This window comes from Triturus cristatus, chromosome 9 (assembly GCF_964204655.1).
Source record: "Triturus cristatus chromosome 9, aTriCri1.1, whole genome shotgun sequence".
In the NCBI taxonomy this organism is placed as follows: Eukaryota; Metazoa; Chordata; class Amphibia; order Caudata; family Salamandridae; genus Triturus; species Triturus cristatus.
Window position 1 is genome coordinate 107,980,972 of NC_140592.1, and position 19,473 is coordinate 108,000,444.

At 46.4% G+C, this 19,473-nt stretch overlaps 1 protein-coding gene across 5 annotated transcripts in view; it reads right to left on the reverse strand.

The window, feature by feature from the left end:
- The window catches only part of ITPR1 (inositol 1,4,5-trisphosphate receptor type 1), a 1,957,366-nt gene that overhangs the window by 1,447,489 nt on the left and 490,404 nt on the right, over nt 1-19,473 (reverse strand). For all 5 annotated transcript variants that reach the window (XM_085624511.1, XM_085624509.1, XM_085624508.1 and 2 more), the window contains 2 exons: nt 18,814-18,900; nt 4,822-4,980 (listed from right to left, as the gene is read on the reverse strand). In XM_085624511.1, the coding sequence (XP_085480637.1) occupies nt 4,822-4,980; nt 18,814-18,900 (246 nt within the window). The remainder of the gene's footprint in view (nt 1-4,821; nt 4,981-18,813; nt 18,901-19,473) is intronic.

The following is a 19,473-nucleotide window of genomic DNA, read 5'->3' on the forward strand; positions in this document are numbered from 1 at the left end:
TTGGGCTTCAGGTGCCATGCAGTTTTTTTTTTTTATATAATTGGAGGATGGTGTCCCAGTACAATCATGGAGGCCCCATGAGATGCATTGCAACATTACAAGAATGATCTATTTCAAAATGTATTCTTCCTCTGAAACCAACTTTTCACCTCTTCCTGAATTATTTTTATTACATTATTGGGCCAAGTCCGAGCATGTGTTTCTTCCAATCTGTTCAGTTTGTCTGCTCGTGCTGCAATTTGTGCATCACCCAGTATTTTTTTTCAAATTCAATCATAGGAGGAGTCATTGGCACAGTTTATTGTTGCTTGCTATACTTCAGAGTGGTTGCCTTTTCCCTTTATCTACTAGGCTAAGAAAAATTTTTCTGCTCGGGTGTTAAATGTATTCACTGAGGTGGTGTACTTATTTGGGATCTTGGTTTGCTTTTATTCTAAAGTGAGAGAGTGGAGCAGTGATACTCAAAGTAGGGTCTGGGGGCTGCTTGTGGCCCTCTTGACCGTTACATGCGGCCCCCCTGTTGAACAGCAGCACGAGCTGATGTTTTAGTTGTTGAGCTCTAATATACAGATAAACATGTCAAATAAACAGGCAAGCATTTAACCAGCATATAAATGGGTGCCCGTTTAAATGTTTAGACCTCCTAACACAATCCCAGACCCACTACCACCAATCTGCTGGCATCAGTGCAGCCCTCGGACACACCACAGACCGTACTTTGTGGCCTCTGGGTAAATGTTTGCGAGAACCCATGGTGCAGAGTCAGGTTTCTTTATGGTTAGTGCTGGGTGTAATTTGGGAGGTTAGTGTCGACCACTGGGAATTAAAAGCAGTTAATTTATTGTTATTTATATCAATTGTAAAGTGCACTGTGACCAGACTGACACCCTGGCACTGAAGCAAAAGGTTGTTTAGAAGGAAGGGACATAGTGACACTGCTGAGAGCATCTATTGCTTTGGAAACAGCCAGGTCTTCAAGGCTTTCCTAGATTTCAGCAGGTCTGTGTGCAATCTCAGATTAAGCGGAAGCTTGTTCCTCAACAGAGCAGCTTTTACTCAAAAGGCTTGTCCACCTTGAAAAACCTTTCGGAACCTGTGTACCAGCATGAGATTTTTGGTGGCAGAACGTAAAGACCTTTTTGGAACATCTCTTCAGTCTACGTTGCAACAGTACTGAGCCCTTGTTCAGAAGGGCCCAGAACACGATGCACAAAGACTTGAAGATACTCTGTTCCACGGGAAGCCAATGGAGTCCTCTAAGGGCGGTAGATTCGGAGAATATACGAGATCTATTTAAAAATTAGCTTGGCGGCAGCTGTCTGAACTCTTTGCAATCTCTTAACCAAATAATCGTGGGTTCCAAGGAGAAGAGCATTACAATAGTCAAAATAACCAAATATAATGCTCTAAGCAATTAAAGATCTAGCATGCACAGGTAACACCGGGAACAACTAAGTTCAGTAAGCAGTGCAACACTAACACCAGTTCACTCTCATGATGAGTTCCTGGCTGATCAGTATATGTTAGAATTGGCTTTTAGTAGGATTAGGGGCTTCCTAACATTCTATTTTCCCTCATATCTTCTGGCAGTGGACACATTTGTTTGCTTGAAAAATCGGTTATCAGAACGTGAGGCTGCAATATTCTTAACATCTTTTGACTTAACCACATTCATTGTATCATTTGTTTTGTCCTTTCCCTCCAACTCCTTTACTGAAACTTTTGATGACTCAATACTTTTTGCAGTACGAATGGTTTCTTCAAGGGAAGGATTTCCAATGGACAATTTGTTGAATATTTTTATCTGAACACTTACAACTGTATTAGTCTCTAACTGCTCCGTAAAAGTCTCGAATTGGCAGTCCGCACTCAAATTCTATAGTGCAGAGATAAAGGCATCACCATCCTCACCAACTTGGTTCACGTTTGAAGAACATGTGTCTGATTACTACTAGACTAGGTTGAACATCAAAATGTAAATCCAACTTTTTGACCGCTTCCACGAAGTCACCCATGTTCTCTTCATATTGTGCTCTTACTAAAGCTGGCAAATGTTTGAAGATGTACCACCCTTTGAAACCCAATGAGTGTAAAAGGAGGCATTTCTTGCTCTGCCCTATAACAAGATGCCCCTATAGCACCCAAATAAGTGACAAAACCATAATACCAATTCTTCCATGAAATTGGTGGATTACCAGGAAGATCGAGGAAAGGTGGTGGTGGAGGCAGACTGCATTGTTATTTTGAACAGAATACACTTCTATACGAATTCTAAAGAAGTAGAATACAATTAAGGATTAAACGGTCTAAACTGGGATTTTATTAAAAAATGTGAAATAAAAACAAATTGTTCTAAAGTGAAAGATAAAGCCGAAGTGAAGTAAGACGTTGACACCTGGTGTGCGTGTCACCGTTGTAAAAGATGTGTGTTGTAAACTGTAACGCTTATTATGGCTCGTTGACACGCTTGGTGTAACAATACGTTCAAAAAAATAGGTCACGTCGAAATGCCTGGTGTGCGCATCACATTTGTAAATGGCATTTTTCATGTTGACACCTGGTGTGCGTGTCACCGTTGTAAAAGATGTGTTGTAAACTAAAGCTTATTATGGCTTGTTGACACGCTTGGTGTGTGTGTCACCGTAATTATATATGATGTGTGTTTTTACGTAGACGCCAAGCTGGACTCTTCATCCTGTTTTAACTTTTGTAGAGAAATTAGATGTTCACAACACGCTCCTTGAATCCGTGCTCGATATTCTCTTTGACACACCAGGTGTGCGTGTCACCTGAAAGCAACGTGTGTTTAAACATTAGAACTACTGAACCCGATTTTCTACTGTATTTCCTTTATGCTTTCACTTTTTTTTTTACGAATAGTCCGTAACTTAGTCCGTCTTAGGTCGACAAACATCCACAAGAGTCCATAGTGACCGCACCGTCATCCGCTCCACTTAACACGCATGCACAGACGTCACCCAAGGATTACACTGACACATTTGTTATGGGTGAAGAACTGCTGCAGGTTTATTTCATACAACATAAGTATGACGATAGAGTGGGTTATCTTACGGGCGATCCCGGGCAAGCAGCCCTTCGCTGCTCCGCCCGCCTTACGAGCTAGCACGCACGGTGGGTCGATGCCCGACAGTGCGGCACATACTTTTCAGATCCTCCTTTGGATCACGTGATCTAATACTCCCACCCCTTTTTCACAGGGGGCGGAGCGTGTTATGGCACACCCCCGGTTGGTCAGGCCCCCCCCAACCGCCCGAAGGACTAACGGGGCGGTCTCGCGCGGGAAGGAGCGAACTGCAGGGGCGGGAGGCATAAGTAGGCCTGGCCCCGCCCGCCTCCCCCAGCAGGGCCAATGGTAGGGGGGCCTCCCCTCCCAAGGCACGGCATCCTGAGATAGGTGGAACCAGGGGGGGAGGCTCCGACGGGCGGCCACTAGAAGGCTGACCTGCTAATGTCCCCCTGCGTGGGAAGCGGCCAGAGGCATTTCTCCAATCTAAATATGGCCGCGATGTTACTTGTGACATCGTATGAGAGACGTACCTCCTAAACACTGCTTAAACACTCAAGATGGCGCCTACGCTGCTTGACAGGCTTGCATGCGTCAAACTATCACGCCGATTACTATGCCATAGTTTTATTTTTTTGTCTGTGGACGTCACCAACCTCGCGCATCTCTCGCTGTACCGCTGCCGCAATGCTCCGAATATTTTACAGTAACTTACAGTCCGGAGTTCACAGGAAGAAGCATCTTGCTCCGAATCCTGATTTCCACTTGACGTTGCTTCCCATCGAGCTTTCCTCCTACCTTAAGAGGACAGCACAACCGCAAACAGAGTCCGTAAGGTGCCGTGGCTTCTGTAGTCACCTGAAGATCGTCGCTTTAACAATGTAGTGAGTAGTACACCAAACGACGTATTGTAGATGTAAAGCTTTAACAAGTGCTGCGCAGCAGCCGGCTACGAAAACATCAAGCTGCAACTGAACTGAACATTTCAAACAGAATTCTATACTCTAAATTGAAATGCTCGCGACCAGAATATCAATGGCACGAGCATTCCAATGAGCAACACCTGGAGAACAGACCACTACAAACTTGTTTCTTCCTTAGTTCATTTTCTTTTGAGATTGTGGGTTTACTTGTTAGAGTGCCAAAGAGAATATTTGAGTGCAGGGAAACTATTAGCTTATTTGATTAGGCCTTAAAACACCAGAGAGGTGGATCACCCAGTGTTGGGAGTGGACTAGGTTGAATATAGCATATGGGGAAGTGTCTGCAAATGCGCATGTCAACCAATATACTATGTCCTCTATCCACAAGACACTATGTGCCCTAAAACCACACATACACTTTGCCACTGCAGCTAGCGGCATGTGTAGCGATCAGGCGTCTGCTTCATCATGGCTCTATCCAACATCCAGAATCTACTATGGCAATTCAATTGGGAGGAAAGCGAACTGTAATTTTAAATTATTTTGTCCCCAAGACCTAATACAGAGGGTTGGTAGTCCGCTTACATTCCCTGCTTCAAAATGTAAATACAATCGACCTACTTGGAATGCTCAGACAAGGCTGGAATTAGATATTATATTCTTAAATGTGTTTAATTAGCATTTCTACAGCACATTGTCGTTACTATACTTGTAGATTTCAGAACTGACCGTGGCATTAAAATAAATGGTCTGCCAATCCCACACGTCGCCATGGTAACTGCTTCATCCCTTTCCAGCCCCAAAGTACTGTATAACATACTGATTTAGTAAACCAAGCAAAAAAGAAACATCTTAATCTACAGCAATACCCACACTGTCTCCGATGGAGCGGAGCTTGTAGAACGGCTGAATGTAAAACCATGAGCCCTCATTCCCCGCTTCATCCAGGGTCACTCGCATGGCGTTCTTCTCCAAAAGTGCAGGCAGACGCTTGTTCACAGTAAGGTACTTGTTACTCTTAAGGTGCAGCAGCTGAAAGAAAAGCAGGAATCAACTGCACACCAGAAATCACCGGAGATTCACTTTGCTTCATTGTAAGCTTTGCACAAGGACACCCACATATCCCTTGACCTTTTTAACCAAAATAAAAAGTTACTTCCCTTACGTAATACTCGCTCTGGTCGATCATCTAACCGCAGATCCCTTCCCAATACCCCAGGTGCCAGACCGGATCCTGAGATTCTCAGCTTTGCTGCCACGCATTGACAGGTGGCTCTGTGCGGACTCTCTCCCCGCCCCACTTGCCTCTCCCCGCCCCACTCGCCCTCTTCCACCCCCCCGCCCCTCTCCCCCCTCCCCGAAAGTAAAGCCAGAATGCATAGAAGCCCCACCCGAGCACTGAGATCAGTTTCTTTCTGGACTTAGTCTGGGCTGTGTGACATGAAGCTTGATAAGTGAAATGTATACGATGACCTCTTTATAGAGATGGGAAAAACATGTTTACTGAATGGAGATGTTCAGTTATACTGCTAGTACCCGTCTTGAGATCTTACAGCGCCAGGACACTATTTGACTAGCTGTGCGCTCTATAAGCACCAAGTTTAATATAATTTCAATGCAATGAGGAATCTTCAGGAAAAACACCAGGAATAGAATTTCCAAAGGTAAGAAACATATTCTCTCACTTTCTGATGCTTTTTCTCACCTTGTAAATAGGTAAACCTGTACCTCTCAAAGTGGTGGGTCTATGGAATGGCTCAGACCAAAAATTCCTGCAATACCGAATGGGCAAAGTGCACTTCCTGCCAAACCCACCTATAAAAGGCTAAAAAGAAATTGAAGGTAATCTTATGAGCACTAAAGTCTACAGGACAGCTACTTATAATCATTCCATGATCAAACGTACTTAGGCCGACTACTTTGCACTTAAAATTGCAGCAAATTCGACCAAGGAGGTATTCTCTATTGTAGAAATCTATGATGATCACAGACTTCAATCCTGTGGTAGCAGTCAAAAGCACGAGCCTATGACTTAACAAGCTTCCTTTATATATAATGTATATATTTTTTAAATGACCATCTATGCATCATTTCAAGGTCAGGCACCTTGGTCCCATGGAGCTGGAGGGGGAATCCCGATACCTAGGACCCAACTCTGCCTTCTCAGACATACAAGATGAGAATCTGCTTACTTTAATGGCCAAGGTAAGGTATGGATCCCCAACTGGACCCTGCCCCTCGTATTTTTCAAAGGATAGTGGGAATCATTCTTCCTATCAGAGGGGATCTTAAACCACTCGTTGGTCAGTGGTCAGATCGCTAATACTTCAAAGTATGCAGTGGTGAAACCAGTACTTAAGAAAGCCACCTTGATCCCTTTAGTTTCTGAAAACTATACTCCTATCTCCTCGCTTCCATTTTTGGGCGACATGTAAATAAACAATTTTCTGACTTTTTGGAAAAGAAATATTGCCTACATGCCTCTCAAACTGGGTTTAGCAGTTGTAATGGTCCTTAAAAATACTAGACTGAGGCAGCTCTGCAGGCTTGATCTTAGCACTGCATTCAATACGATATCTCATGCAATTTAAGAGACTCGCTAACTCAGGAGTGACATCAGGCCTTGAAGAGACCAGCATCCTTTTTGGAAGATCAAAGCTTACAGGTATGGGATAAACTGCTTTAGTCAATCTCTAGGTGGAGTGCCCCAGGGCTCCTCCCAGAGTCCTACATTGTTTACCTTGTTTGTTCAACCGCTGGACGACCTTGTGAAGTAGTTCGTCCTATTTGGTCTCATGCTCGGGTGATACCCAGACCACCACTTCTTTGGTCCAAGAACCACCTAACATAGGACTGTTAAAATCTTACCTCAGTAGCCAAGTGAATGGACTCTTTTCTAAAACTCAATAGAGAAGAAAACAAGTTACTTACCTGTAACTTTGGTTCCCCAGTATTGGTAACTTTCATAGATTCTCATGCTTTGTATCATTCCCCGTCGTCGGAATGGGAGCCTCGGTAAACAACAAATATATCAACCATAGAAACAAAAGAGAAAATAGGCTTAGGCCTCATCTCATTTTGTAGTATATCACTCTCTTTGTGTAAAAGAGCCCAAACTTTTGCCAGGACCAATCAGCACAGCCTCACCCTTTGGAACCTTCCTGAGAGAGCTCAGAACCTCAGATTTTTGTAGCCGTTGTGCAAACAGCCACTACCTCAGTAAACCGGCAGAGCTTTCCCAGGGGAGGTGGGTGGGCGCATGAGAATCTATGAAAGTTACCAATACCGGGGAACCAAAGTTACAGGTAAGTAACTTGTTTTCTTACCCCAGTATTGGAACTTTCATAGATTCTCATGCTTTGTATCAGAATAGCTAGCAGTAAATCACAAAAGCACATTTTGGTAGACACTTGGCCTTACATAACCATCTCAGTTTACAGTTACAACTAGTACAAGGTAACCAAGAAAAAACAACATTACTGAACCAAATGTGCTTACCAGGATGGAGGGATTGTAGGGAAAGCTCACCTCTCAATGAAAAAGATTCCCGAGGACTGCTTGACCAACAGCAGCGTCATCTCGTCCCACCGACTCCAGGCAGTAGTGTTTCGTGAAGGTGTGTACACTGCTCCACGTTGCTGCCCTGCAAATGTCCTTGATAGCAACTCCAGCAAAAAGAGCCACTGAAGATGCCATCGCTCGTGTAGAATGAGCACGGGCCCTTCTGTCCAAAGGTTTGCCCGCAGCCTGATGACAGAATTGAATTGCACTGGAGATCCAGCGGGAAATGCCACTCTTAGCGAGAGGCAACCCCTTCCGTGGTGCACTGTAGGCAATAAATAGCTGTGCAGACTTCCTGAAAGATCGTGTGCGCTCGAGATAGAATTTCAGACATCTCTGGACATCCAAAGAATGCAATGTTCGTTCCGCCTGGGTCGAAGGACGAGGAAAAAAGGAATTCAAAATCAAGGGTTCATTCAGATGAAAATCCGAAGTCACCTTCGGGATGAATTTTGGGTTGGTTCTAAAAATTAGCACATCCTTTTTGAACTGCAGAAAAGGCTCCACTATGGACAGACCCTTGAGTTCACTAACCCTCCTAGCCGAAGTCAATGCTAAGAGGAGGGCTAGTTTCCAAGATAGGAACTTCAAGTCCGCCCTGTGAATCGGCTCAAAAGGAGCTTTCATGAGCTGAGCCAGTACTAGGTTGAGCTGCCAGATCGGTGGAGGTGCTCGGACCGGAGGATACATCCGAAACAACCCTTTAAGGAACTTTTTTACAATCCTTGCGGACCATAGAGGTGGCCCCGATGTCTTCCGTCGAAAACGGGATATGGCAGCCAGATGTACCTTAACAGAAGAGTGCACCAAACCTGATTTAGCCAGTAACAGGATATAAGGCAAAACCTGATGTGGCAGGGATTTATAAGGGTGGAGTTTATTCCTCTGGCACCACAGACAAAACCTCTTCCATTTTGCCCTGTATGTCTTATTAGTGCTTGGCGCCCGCGCCTGAGACAAAACATCCCTGCACTCCCTGGAGAGATTCAGATGACGGAATTCTCTGTATTCAGGAGCCACGCTGTCAAGTGTAGTGACTTCGGATCCGGATGGAGCACCTGTCCCTGATCCCGCGACAACAGAGATGGAATCAGCGGCACGCGAATTGGGCGATCCTGGGAGAGAAGCAGGAGTTCCGTGAACCAGAACTGCCTGGCCCACGCTGGAGCAATGAGAATCATCTTGCACGGTTCCGCCCTGACCTTCCTGAGAACTCGAGGAATGAGAGGAATGGGAGGAAAAGCGTAGCAAAATGCGCCGAACCAAGCAATCAAAAGGGCATTCCCCAGCGATCCTCGATGGGGAACCTTGCTTGCGTAAAACCGACATTTGGCGTTCTCCGGGGACGCAAAGAGGTCTATGGTCGGAGTACCCCATCTCTCGAACACTCCCTCCAGCGTGGTGGTTTGGTCTAATTCCCACTCGTGAGTCACTTCCGTCTGACGACTCAGAGCATCCGCCGTGATGTTGAGGCAACCTGCTAGGTGCTCGGCTTGTAGGGTGATCTTGTGAGAAATCGCAAAATCCCAGATAGTCTGAGCTTCCTTGGACAGAGTCGGCGATCTTGTTCCCCCTTGCTTGTTGATATAGTGCATGGCCGTCGTGTTGTCTGTCCGGACCAGCACTGCACGATTCTGAAGTCTGGGAAGGAACGCCAGCAAGGCCAAGCGAATAGCCATCAGCTCCAAGAGGTTGATGTGGTGTAGGCTCTGCGCTGGACTCCAGTGACCGCTGATTTGAAGCTCCTGGAGTACCGCTCCCCAGCCTTCTAAGGAGGCATCTGTGGTCACCACCATAGGAGAAGGAGGAGTGCGGAATGTTAATCCTACTGCGATGTTCTCCTTTACCAGCCACCACTCGCAGGCCTTGCGCATACCTGGTGTTACCCACACCTTTTCGTTAAACGACCCTTCTGCCTGGCGCCATTGCTTGTCTAACTCCTCCTGCAGAGGACGCATATGAAGCCTGCAATGCGGTATTAATGGTATGCAGGATTATATCGATCCGAGTAAGGACTTGTACCGGCGAACCGACACATTTTTCCTCTGCAGCACTTGACAAGCGGAGGTGATCAGCTTGCGTTGACGCTCCTCCGACGGACGAGCTTTGCATAGTGTCGTGTCCAGAAAAGCTCCAAGGAACCTTTGGGACCTGGAGGGTATCAGCACCGACTTGGATCTGTTGAGCTGAAGACCCAAGTGGGCGAACAATTGAATGCAAGTTGACACGGCTTGAGAAGTTGCCTTGAGCAATGGAGCCTTGACGAGCCAGTCGTCCAAGTATGGGAACACTTCTAAGGATGGTTTTCTGAGAAAAGCAGCGACTGGTGCCAGCATCTTCGTGAATATCCGAGGTGCAGACCGAAGGCCAAACGGAAGCACCTTGAACTGGAAATGGCTCTTGCCTACTGTGAAGCGTAGATATTGCCTGTGAGCTGGGTGGATTGGAACGTGGAAGTACGCATCCTCTAAATCCAGGGACGCCCAAAAATCGCCCAGATTCAGTAGACTGAGAATATCCTGGAGAGTGACCATCCTGAAGGAGAGCTTGATGAGATAGGTGTTGAGCTCCCTTAGGTCTAGTATAGGACGCCACGTATCTTCAGTCTTCCGAACCAGGAAGAACCTGGAATAGAAACCCTTGCCCCTCTGCGAAAGAGGTACCGGTTCTATCGCCCCCTTGATGAATAGTTGGTGGGCTTCGAGATGTAACAGTCGGAGATCTTTTGAGGGACGGGCGTCCGGAGCTCTCGTTGGAGGAAGATCTTGGAATTCCAACGTATGGCCACTCTGAACAATATTCAAACCCACCGGTCCGATGTTATAAGGACCCAGCTGTCCAGACAATAGGAGATCCTGCCCCCAACCGGTGTCCTTGGTAGGGGAGGAACAGTAGTCAGAGCCAGGAGGCCGCTATCGCCTCTTGGCATTGTCTCGTCCCTGACGATTCCGACGTCCTCTCTGGGACTGACGAGAAAAAGACGCCGATTGACCTTGGCGTTGGTTTGAGTACTGATTCTTGTATGACTGTCCTGACTGTGTGGAATACTGACGTTGGTTTCCTCTATAAGTAGAGAATCCTCGTCCACGTGCTCCTCTGAATGGAACCTTGCGATAATTTAAGGATCCTAAGGAATTTGCTGTGTCCTTCTTTATGCTTTGCAGGGCCTCATCGACATGCTTCCCAAAAAGCATTTCTCCGTCAAAAGGAAGGTCCAGGATCTTGTTTTGGACCTCCTGACGGAACCAGGTTGCTTTTAACCAGCCTTGACGGCGCAAGACCGCTGATCCTGCCAAAGCCCTGAAAGCAGTAGAGGCTATGTCCATAGCACAGTCAATGACTTCCGAAGAACATCTCTCTCCTTCCATGAGAACCTGCTTGGCCTCCTCCTGACTCGAATCTGGTAGCAGATCCATAAACGGCTCCAAGTCGCACCACATCTGGCGGTCGTACCTGCCTAGAATGGCTAATTAATTTGCCGCTCGAACCAACAAACTGGCCATGGTGGAAAATCTCTTCCCTACATTGTCCAGCCGCCTGCCATCCTTATCCGGAGGCGTAGTCCAAGGTGTTGACTGATACTTGGACTTGCTTTGTGCGGCCCGAGATATTACAGAGTCAGGCTTTGGTTGTCCTAGAAGACATGCAGGACTGCCCTCAGGGGCCTTGTATTTCTTCTCCAGCCGGGGAAGAACCGGGATGACCGTAGCTGGGTTCTGCATAATCTTAATTCCCTCATCTCACACATGCTCAATGATGGGAATTGATCTGACAGACTTTATACTGCGCCCTAAAGTCATACAGAAAACAGTCCGACTGTTCCACTGTAAGAGGCAGACCAAACCTCTTGGATGCACGCTCCATAAGATTATGGAACCCCCCAATATCTGCCGGAGGAGACACGTTCGTCTCCCGCCCTGCAGCATCCGGATCTTGCATTCCAGTGTCATCAGGGTCCACATCCGGATCCCCTGGATCAGTTAGTGGGACCACGTGCCCCTCATAGTCGTCATCCGTATCCACATCCTGTGTATCCTCATTGGTAGGTTCTGGATACGAAGTCTGAGGAACCACTACCGGTACCACCATTGGTGAGGTACGGGGTATGTCTTTAGGAAGAGGTGGCAAGTCCACTGCCGGCCCTCGCGGAACCACTGATGTAGATGGGTGCACTGGTGGAATGTCAGGGTGTGATGGAAATCGAGCTCTGTAGTCCTGCAACATCTGCAAATCCGTAACCAGAGCAACTGGTAAAGCTATCATGTCCTGCCTCAATGTGCGAGGATGTACTTCCTGTTGAACATATTGTTGCTCCTCCTGCTCCTCTTGACCATAATACTCCTCAGTATCAGTCTCTTGCTGCTTTACATGCAGATCTGAGGGACTGTAGGCATCCCCATACTGCTCACCCTCATCCTCGTCCTCCGACTCATCTAGAAGCATAGATGGTGGTAAAGGCGTAACCCGCCTAGGTGAAGTCATGTCGGTGTAATTTTCAACCTCTGTATTGAAAATCCGGAGTTTTTCGCCGTCGACGGTCCCGTCGACGGAGTAGTCGAAGGAATCCCAAGCGTCGACGAAATAGACGATGAAATAGTCGACGGCACGGTAGTCTTCGTCGACGGAGTGTGAATCGTCGTCGACAATGAGGTAGTCGACGATGCCTGAATCATCGTCGACGGTAGGATCGTCGACGGAGCCTTCTTAGTCGACGGCAAGCTAGTCGACGGAGCTTACTTCATCGTCGATGGGACAACCGTCGATGGTCTTGACGAACTCGTCGTCATCAGCATCGACGACTACGTCGCAGTCGTGGTCATCGTGGTCTTCGTCGTCGACACCGCCGAAGACAAGAATGAAGCTGTCGTGGACGATGAAGCAGACATCGTCGACAGTCCTGTCGACGACACCAAGGAAACAGTCTTTACTATGGAAATCGTCGTCGACGTACCTGCTTTAGTCAGCGTCGACGGACGCTGTTTCTTCACCGGAGCCATCAGAGGAGTTCCTGCAGAGTGTTTCTTCGCAGGCTTTTCCTTTTGGGACGGAGGAGAAGATATGGAAACCTCCTTTTTGTCCCTAGAGGCTGTGTCCACACCAGCAGCCTGTCCCTGCCTCTCCTTTTCACTTCCGTGAGGAGATTTCATGGGACCAGCCTCCTCAGACCTTTCAGAGATCCCGTGAGGGGCTTTGACAGGGGGTTCCGCAGAGATGGAGGGAGATGACCTACCCCTCTTCTTTGATCTCCTGGAGGAGGTGCCAGAAATCGAATCCTCCTCATCTGAAGAGAACCTCCTTCCTGGTCTTCAGCTTTTGCAGCCATGTCAGCAACTGACCTTCTCTGTCCCGCAAAGTCTTGGTAGATAAGGTCCGACAAATCTTGCAGTCTGTGGCCTTGTGTTCCGGATATAAGCAGTAAATACAACTCTCATGCTTATCCTCAATGAAAAGTCTCTTCTTTCCACAAGAAGCACAGGGTCTGAATAAGGCTTTCTTTTCCTTTTCTGACATAATGTCACTATAGATGGTAAAATGTAGATTTCTAGAAGAAAAATTTGTGAAAACTGAGCAGAGCTCAGTGGAGACTCCCTAGTACAACGTGCGGTAGAAAAATCTGAGGTTCTGAGCTCTCTCAGGAAGGTTCCAAAGGGCAAGGCTGTGCTGATTGGTCCTGGCAAAAGTTTGGGCTCTTTTACACAAAGAGTGATACTACAAAATGAGAAGAGGCCTAATCCTATTTTCTCTTTTGTTTCTATGGTTATGATATATTTGTTGTTTACCGAGGCTCCCATTCCGACGACCGGGAATGATACAAAGCATGAGAATCTATGAGAGTTCCAATACTGGGGTAAGATTGAAGTTATGATAATTGGGGATAATCTAAATCTTTGGTCTCCGCATTGCTGGCCTGAATCCTTTGGCGTCAACCCCAGCCAAAGTCTATAGTTAAAAATTTGGTGTTCTGGCTGGATGATTAACTCTTCCCATAGACAAGCAAAGACTTGCTACGGTTTGCTTTGGAACGAGAACTGTTAGAAAGATTTTAGAATTCATGGCAGCCTCTGATTGAAGAACCGAAATGCTTTGGTGACCTCGCACTTGGATTACAGTAATGAGCTGTACTTGGGAGCCCCACAGTTAGTTCTGAATAGACTGCATGTGGTACAAAACACTGCAGCTAGTCTTTTGCTAAAGATTCCCAGACATCAGTCTGTATCTGCAGCCTTAGCCAAGAAGCAGTGGCTACCTGTAAGAAAAGTGTATAGATTTCAATGCCTTCCGTATAGTGCACAGAATAAGTGCCCAAGCCTGCTAGGTCATATGCCATAACACGATAGGATTTGGTAGACTGAAGCAGTCTCTGAGGACTATCTGGTAGTCACCCCGAGAATACATAAAAGCCAAACTGGTGGTCGTTCCTAGTTCAGAAACTGGAATGAGATGCTTCTTTCCAGAGGATGATTTCAGACCAATTAACATTCAGGAAAATACTTAGGACTTGGCATTTCTGTTAACTTTGACAGTTCTCTTGGATTTTTTGTGCTAACAGTTTCAACACTGGAAAACACTTTGTGGGTAGCCATATGCTTTATAAATCTGGTAAACAGAAATGGAGATTAGTGAACGTGTGTATTTATGCCCACGTTGCAGCGTGACCACTGTCCAGGACATCAAACTCTCAAAAGGTGATGGAGGAATGCTTGCAATTTGTCTAACGACTGGCAATCGTTTTGGGTAGCATCCCAACCGTTCATTAACTTGCTCCCCATGCAACCAGAGTTTGGACCCAGCAACACGCAATCAGCCTTGACCCTGCTCTTTATGGGAACAGTCCAGCCCAAAGTGCCAAGACAGGCCCTCACTGAACAGGAACACAGGCAACCTAGGACCAGTTTCATCCAGTCATGGGTAGCTTGTGTTCAAGTTGAGGGAGGACCTGGCTTGGCAGTTTGGGTTGGACGGTTTCCTTTGGAGCAGGGTCAAAACTGATTTGGATATAGCTAGGTCCAAACAGAGGTGGCATGGTGTGAAAAATAACACTGGAATAGGGTCCAAGCCCTAAGTAATTTCCAATGGCTGGGATTAATTCAAGCATGCCATGCATCACTTTTTTGTACACTTTACAATGTCCAGAACAGACCCTCCATGGGCCAATCCAATGGTAGCAGTCTTAGCGCTTGTTCAATGTGCCTCAGGCCTTCTGCGGGTGCCTCCTTGTATCTATGTAGCAGATTTTAATACAAAGGACTATCCACCTCGATATGGTCAAGAGAACATGAAGAACTTATCAACCACCCAAAGATCCTGATACTATCAATGTAGATACTCAAAGCTGTTTTGGGGTCTAATTGGTGGAGCTTCTGCCCCTCTTTCAAAGGGTGAGGTGGTTCAAAGAATGCAGAAAGACAGATTATCCAATATGAAAGCGGTCCAGTAAAAGTAAAAAAAAAATTTTTTTTTAAAGTGCCCACGGTAAGTCACTGCTGGTCTAAAGACGGTGCAAAACGGAAAATATCTGCCAACTTTACCAACAGGTCTGTATTGCAAGAATTACATTAGGGCACAAACTACTCAGCATCCAGGGTAAATAGTTCACCGATGGATGCTGGACTGGTGGCGACATTTATTTAGGGAAGGTAGTTAAATGTGAGTGCTCAATGTCCACACATGGAAATCTAGATTTCGCAGACACTAGTGAAGGACCCTGCAATGCTGTGACAAAATCCTCCAGAAGTGGCAACCTGATCGGAGGACAGATGCTCACAGCCACAAGTTCTGGGTACCATACTCCTGGGTCTAATCTAGTGCCTCTAGGTTGACTTTGGTCCGGCTGTCCCCGATATTCAGAATTCTGGGAGGAGAGGCGGTAAGGCATACAGACATCAAGCCCCACTCTACGACAACTGTTTGAGAGCACGGTAATTTGCAAACGTCAGCGCTCAAGTGTTGACATCACATGTTTTCGGCAGGGGCAAACAGATCGAGCCAGGGTTCTCACCACTGCTGGAAGATGCCCTGTGCCATTTCCAGGAGTAGCTTCAATTCATGACTTGCTAGACATTGCCAGCAGCATTAATCTGCCCTGGCATTTAAAGATCCCACCAGCTGTTTTACTGGCAAGGAGAGGTCATTCAAACTCGGCAAGTTCCAGAGGTAGTAGGATGCCCTCACATAGGACCCAGGACCCCACTCTGCCTAGCTTGTTGGTGTACTACAAGGCGGTGATGTGGTCAGATGAACTGGTCCAGACTCCCTTTGCTTTACGATAGGAAGAACTTCAACGCCAAAGCAAATGGCCTGCAACTCCACCAGATTGACGTGGAGGACGGTTGCTGTGGATGCAGGCCTTAGTGCTGTCTTTGAGCCAACCCACAACCAAGGCCTCAAAAGGGAATAAACTGTTGAGCATACTGCTGGACATAACGTCTGTGGAATGTGCTGTGGTCCTGCTTTCCTTGAAGCGCTCCACTGCAGAGTCTGCTTTAGCTCTGAAGAGACTTGTGCCTTCAAATGCAATGTTCATTAGCGACGATTGAACTCCTGGGAAGCCTGTAGATCCCATCCGAACGCCGCAAGGAAACACCACACTGGTACCGACTGCCCAAGCAGTTAGTGGAGTCCAGCCCAGAGTGGATGACTTATTCCAATGCATCCAGAACATCTTGAACAATCGCCTCAAGACTGATGTGGTTTCATCAGGGGCTGTCAGCAAGATCTTGCATATCATAGCCAATAATGCATGCCGATATTTTCCCATGAGGCAGCTGGCATTTATGGAACACAAGACTGGATGGCAGAGGAAAATATACCTTCCCAATGTTTTGACTCCCTATTTTTTTAGGGGTAGTGGGGAAAGTTATGGTTTAGTCTACACGTGGATGCCTGGACTTCTAAAGTGTCAGGCGTAGTGTGTTGCAGGAGAACAGGTCACCAGGGTTAGGTCTCTGTTCTGGCCACTTGCCCATTTACTGGCAGGCAACAGCAATGTGTAGCCCAAGTAGTGAGTCTGTCAGTGCTTCATTGAAGGGAAGTAATTCCGTTTACTCCTCCTCAGGCTGCAGAACGTCCGTCAAGACATTGTTTTTAACTTCAGTGTACAGGACGGGCAGGTCGAAGACTACAACAGCTCATAAGAAACGCTGCAAAAGAGGCCAATTCCTCTGTTGTAGGGCCAGAGGCAGAATTCAATCCAGTGGTTAATTTGTAAAAAAAATATGTGCTTTGGCTGTCTTTAGGAGGTAGGTTGCACCAGCCCATTTCTACTGTTAGCGCTGCCTGAAACAGAACCAACTGCTAACCAAGAAAGTGGGGAGAGGATGTGGCTAAATGGCCAGAAATGCCCACTTAGGAGCTGGTGGAACCAGTTTCGAGTGTCAGCTCAACACTTCATCTCCCTGTAAATGAACATGTCCTTCACTGGTGCTCATGAAAAAGACTGGTGTTGATGATTAAGTGCTGGTGCTGAGCACCAAAAACCACCGGCTCAAATTAAGCACTGATTCAATCCAGTATCGAGGGAGGTGTATAGACCACTGGTCTCCTGGAGGACCATATAAAGATGGTCTCATCATGGATGTGGAAAACCTCAGTCATCTCCCACTTCACCATGCTGACTGTGCTCATAGTCAAACAAAATGTGTGTTCTGGGTAACGGCAATGTTCAGCCAGTCAGTGTGGTAGAACCGGCTGAGGCAGAATTTGGAGCGTGCACTACTTTGGTCTACTTTGGGTAGGGTTCTCCACAGAGTGATAAAATAATGGGTTCTTGTGTTAAGTTTGTCAGCAATACAGGGAATGGCAGAGATTGTGGCTCGGGTTTCGAAGTCTAGTTGAGCGTCTGTCCTAGTGTCTAGACAGACCCCTCCCAATGCCCCCCCAGCGAAGCAAAGAGGTGTAGATAGGGTGTAGGATGAATCCACTACCAGGAGGCCTCCTCTTATCGCTGATAAAGAGGCCTGAAAGGATGGTAGAGGAAGCCAACAGGGTGCTGAAAATGAGTAGCATGGCTTCCTTGAAAGCGTATACTGGCTGCAGCATTACCAATGGACCCCAGAATTCAGTATACATTGGAATGTGTTGAGGAATCGTCTCCTCGTTAGGAGACCGGAGGGCATCTTAACATCCCTTCAACTTTCATGGCTGTGAGAAGCAGGAGACAGGAGAGTCCTGCTTCAACTTCTTGTATTTTTCCGACTTAGACTTACCTGCCTCGAAGTGTAAAAAGCATCTTGTGGGAACTGCGTCTAGAACGGGAACTTGCCCACGAAGTCGCCCAGGAAAGGTCCTTACCCACCTATCCACAGGATTCAGTAACATAACACTTGGCTTTGTGAATCCAGATAGCTTTAGGGTTTATTCAGGCACATGTGCTTGTGATAGCCCCTACAACATTTAAAGCATGTAGTTTTTGGTGGGGGCATGTTCACATGCACAGTGAAGAAAAATTCTAAAGAAAGTTCGCCACAGGCCAAGAAATGTTTTGGGTGCGAGCTCCCCCTCAGTGTCTGAAGGGACAGGAAAAAGGAACTGACATCAGGACTTAGGGATGACACTTTTATAGGTCTCTGGCATCACTTTCAGGGAGGGACAGACCAGATTAAATACACCACCACCTGCTGGCACGCTGGACCAATTAAGAGGAATAAATCTCCAAATGCAGTCTGGCACCTGGGGGTATTCACAAGGTGAGGAATCTACAGTTAAAAGTATCCATAAAAAATATTGACATTCAGGGATGGAAGAGTAAAAAGCATTTTAAAAAAAGTGATCAATTCGAACTAGTGACCTTCACTCTCTCCTAGTAGTACACAGCAGCAGTCAAGCCAACTTGTTTCAACCTACCACAACCTTATCTCCAAAAACGACTAGAAAACCACAAATATAGGGGGTACCGGAGATCTCAAATGCACAGGCTTTAGCTAGTGCTGTCATAGAACATATGGAAAGTAACAAGGGAAGTTCTTCAAGAAGGCCTACATTTTTCCTTTACATTTGTATTTTTTTTGTTGCCTAGCAGTCCAAACGCATGACAAAGCAGAGGGCGCTCATTTTGAAGGTATATCTAGGCAGACTTCAGTGTGTGGATGTGTTTTAAATTCAAGCCAGAGTTTGGCTCCATCGCCTACTACAGTCTTGAAGACAAAGCTGTTGTAGTGATGACAACTTGTAAACCAGAGATGCATGGGCCAACGTAATCAATCGAACCCATAGTATTTCCAGGACAGTGTCTAATGCATCCAGAACACGGCTCAACAAAAGACCCAGTGACCACATGAACAAACTCTGCACCTCCAGAAGACGCACCTGTATGACGTTGCCATACTGGATCACCGTACCCAACAGCTTGCGGTTTTCTGTTTCGTTCTGTTTCTTTTCGAGATCAGCTGCATGCTGTGGAAAGAAATTAATTTGAAGTGTAAGAATTAAAGCAGTTAAATAGGCTTGTGCTGTTTCTAGTTATTGTTTTAAATGGCATAAACTGAAATAAGTACTTAGTTCTAGCATACATGATGCATCTATCTATTAGCTAGCCATATGATGAACACAATTAGGCAACAGTGATTGGGTCAGTAACAAACTTTTAAATCATAGGTGGTATTCAATATACACGTCTCGAGAATTACTTTTCCCAATCACTGCATACAAGCCCCACACATTGATAGCAAAGTCAAATTGTCAAATTGTATTTCCTGCATTTTAGTAAGTTTTTTCTATTCTCGCTGGAAGCGGCTTATAAGAGGAGCAAGCATAACCAGACAGAGTGGCATCTCCTTTTCGTAGTATGAATGTTTAGAAATTCAGATGTGTGCAAAGACTTCACAGCATCGCTCTCACTCAAAGGTTGTGGTCTTGGAGCTGGTGAAAACTTGTTTGAGCGCCGTTTTTAGAATAGCCTGTTTGAGTGCACGGCCACCGAGGAATGCAAGCCAGTATAATCAAACCAAAGTCATGGGTCTGGCTAGA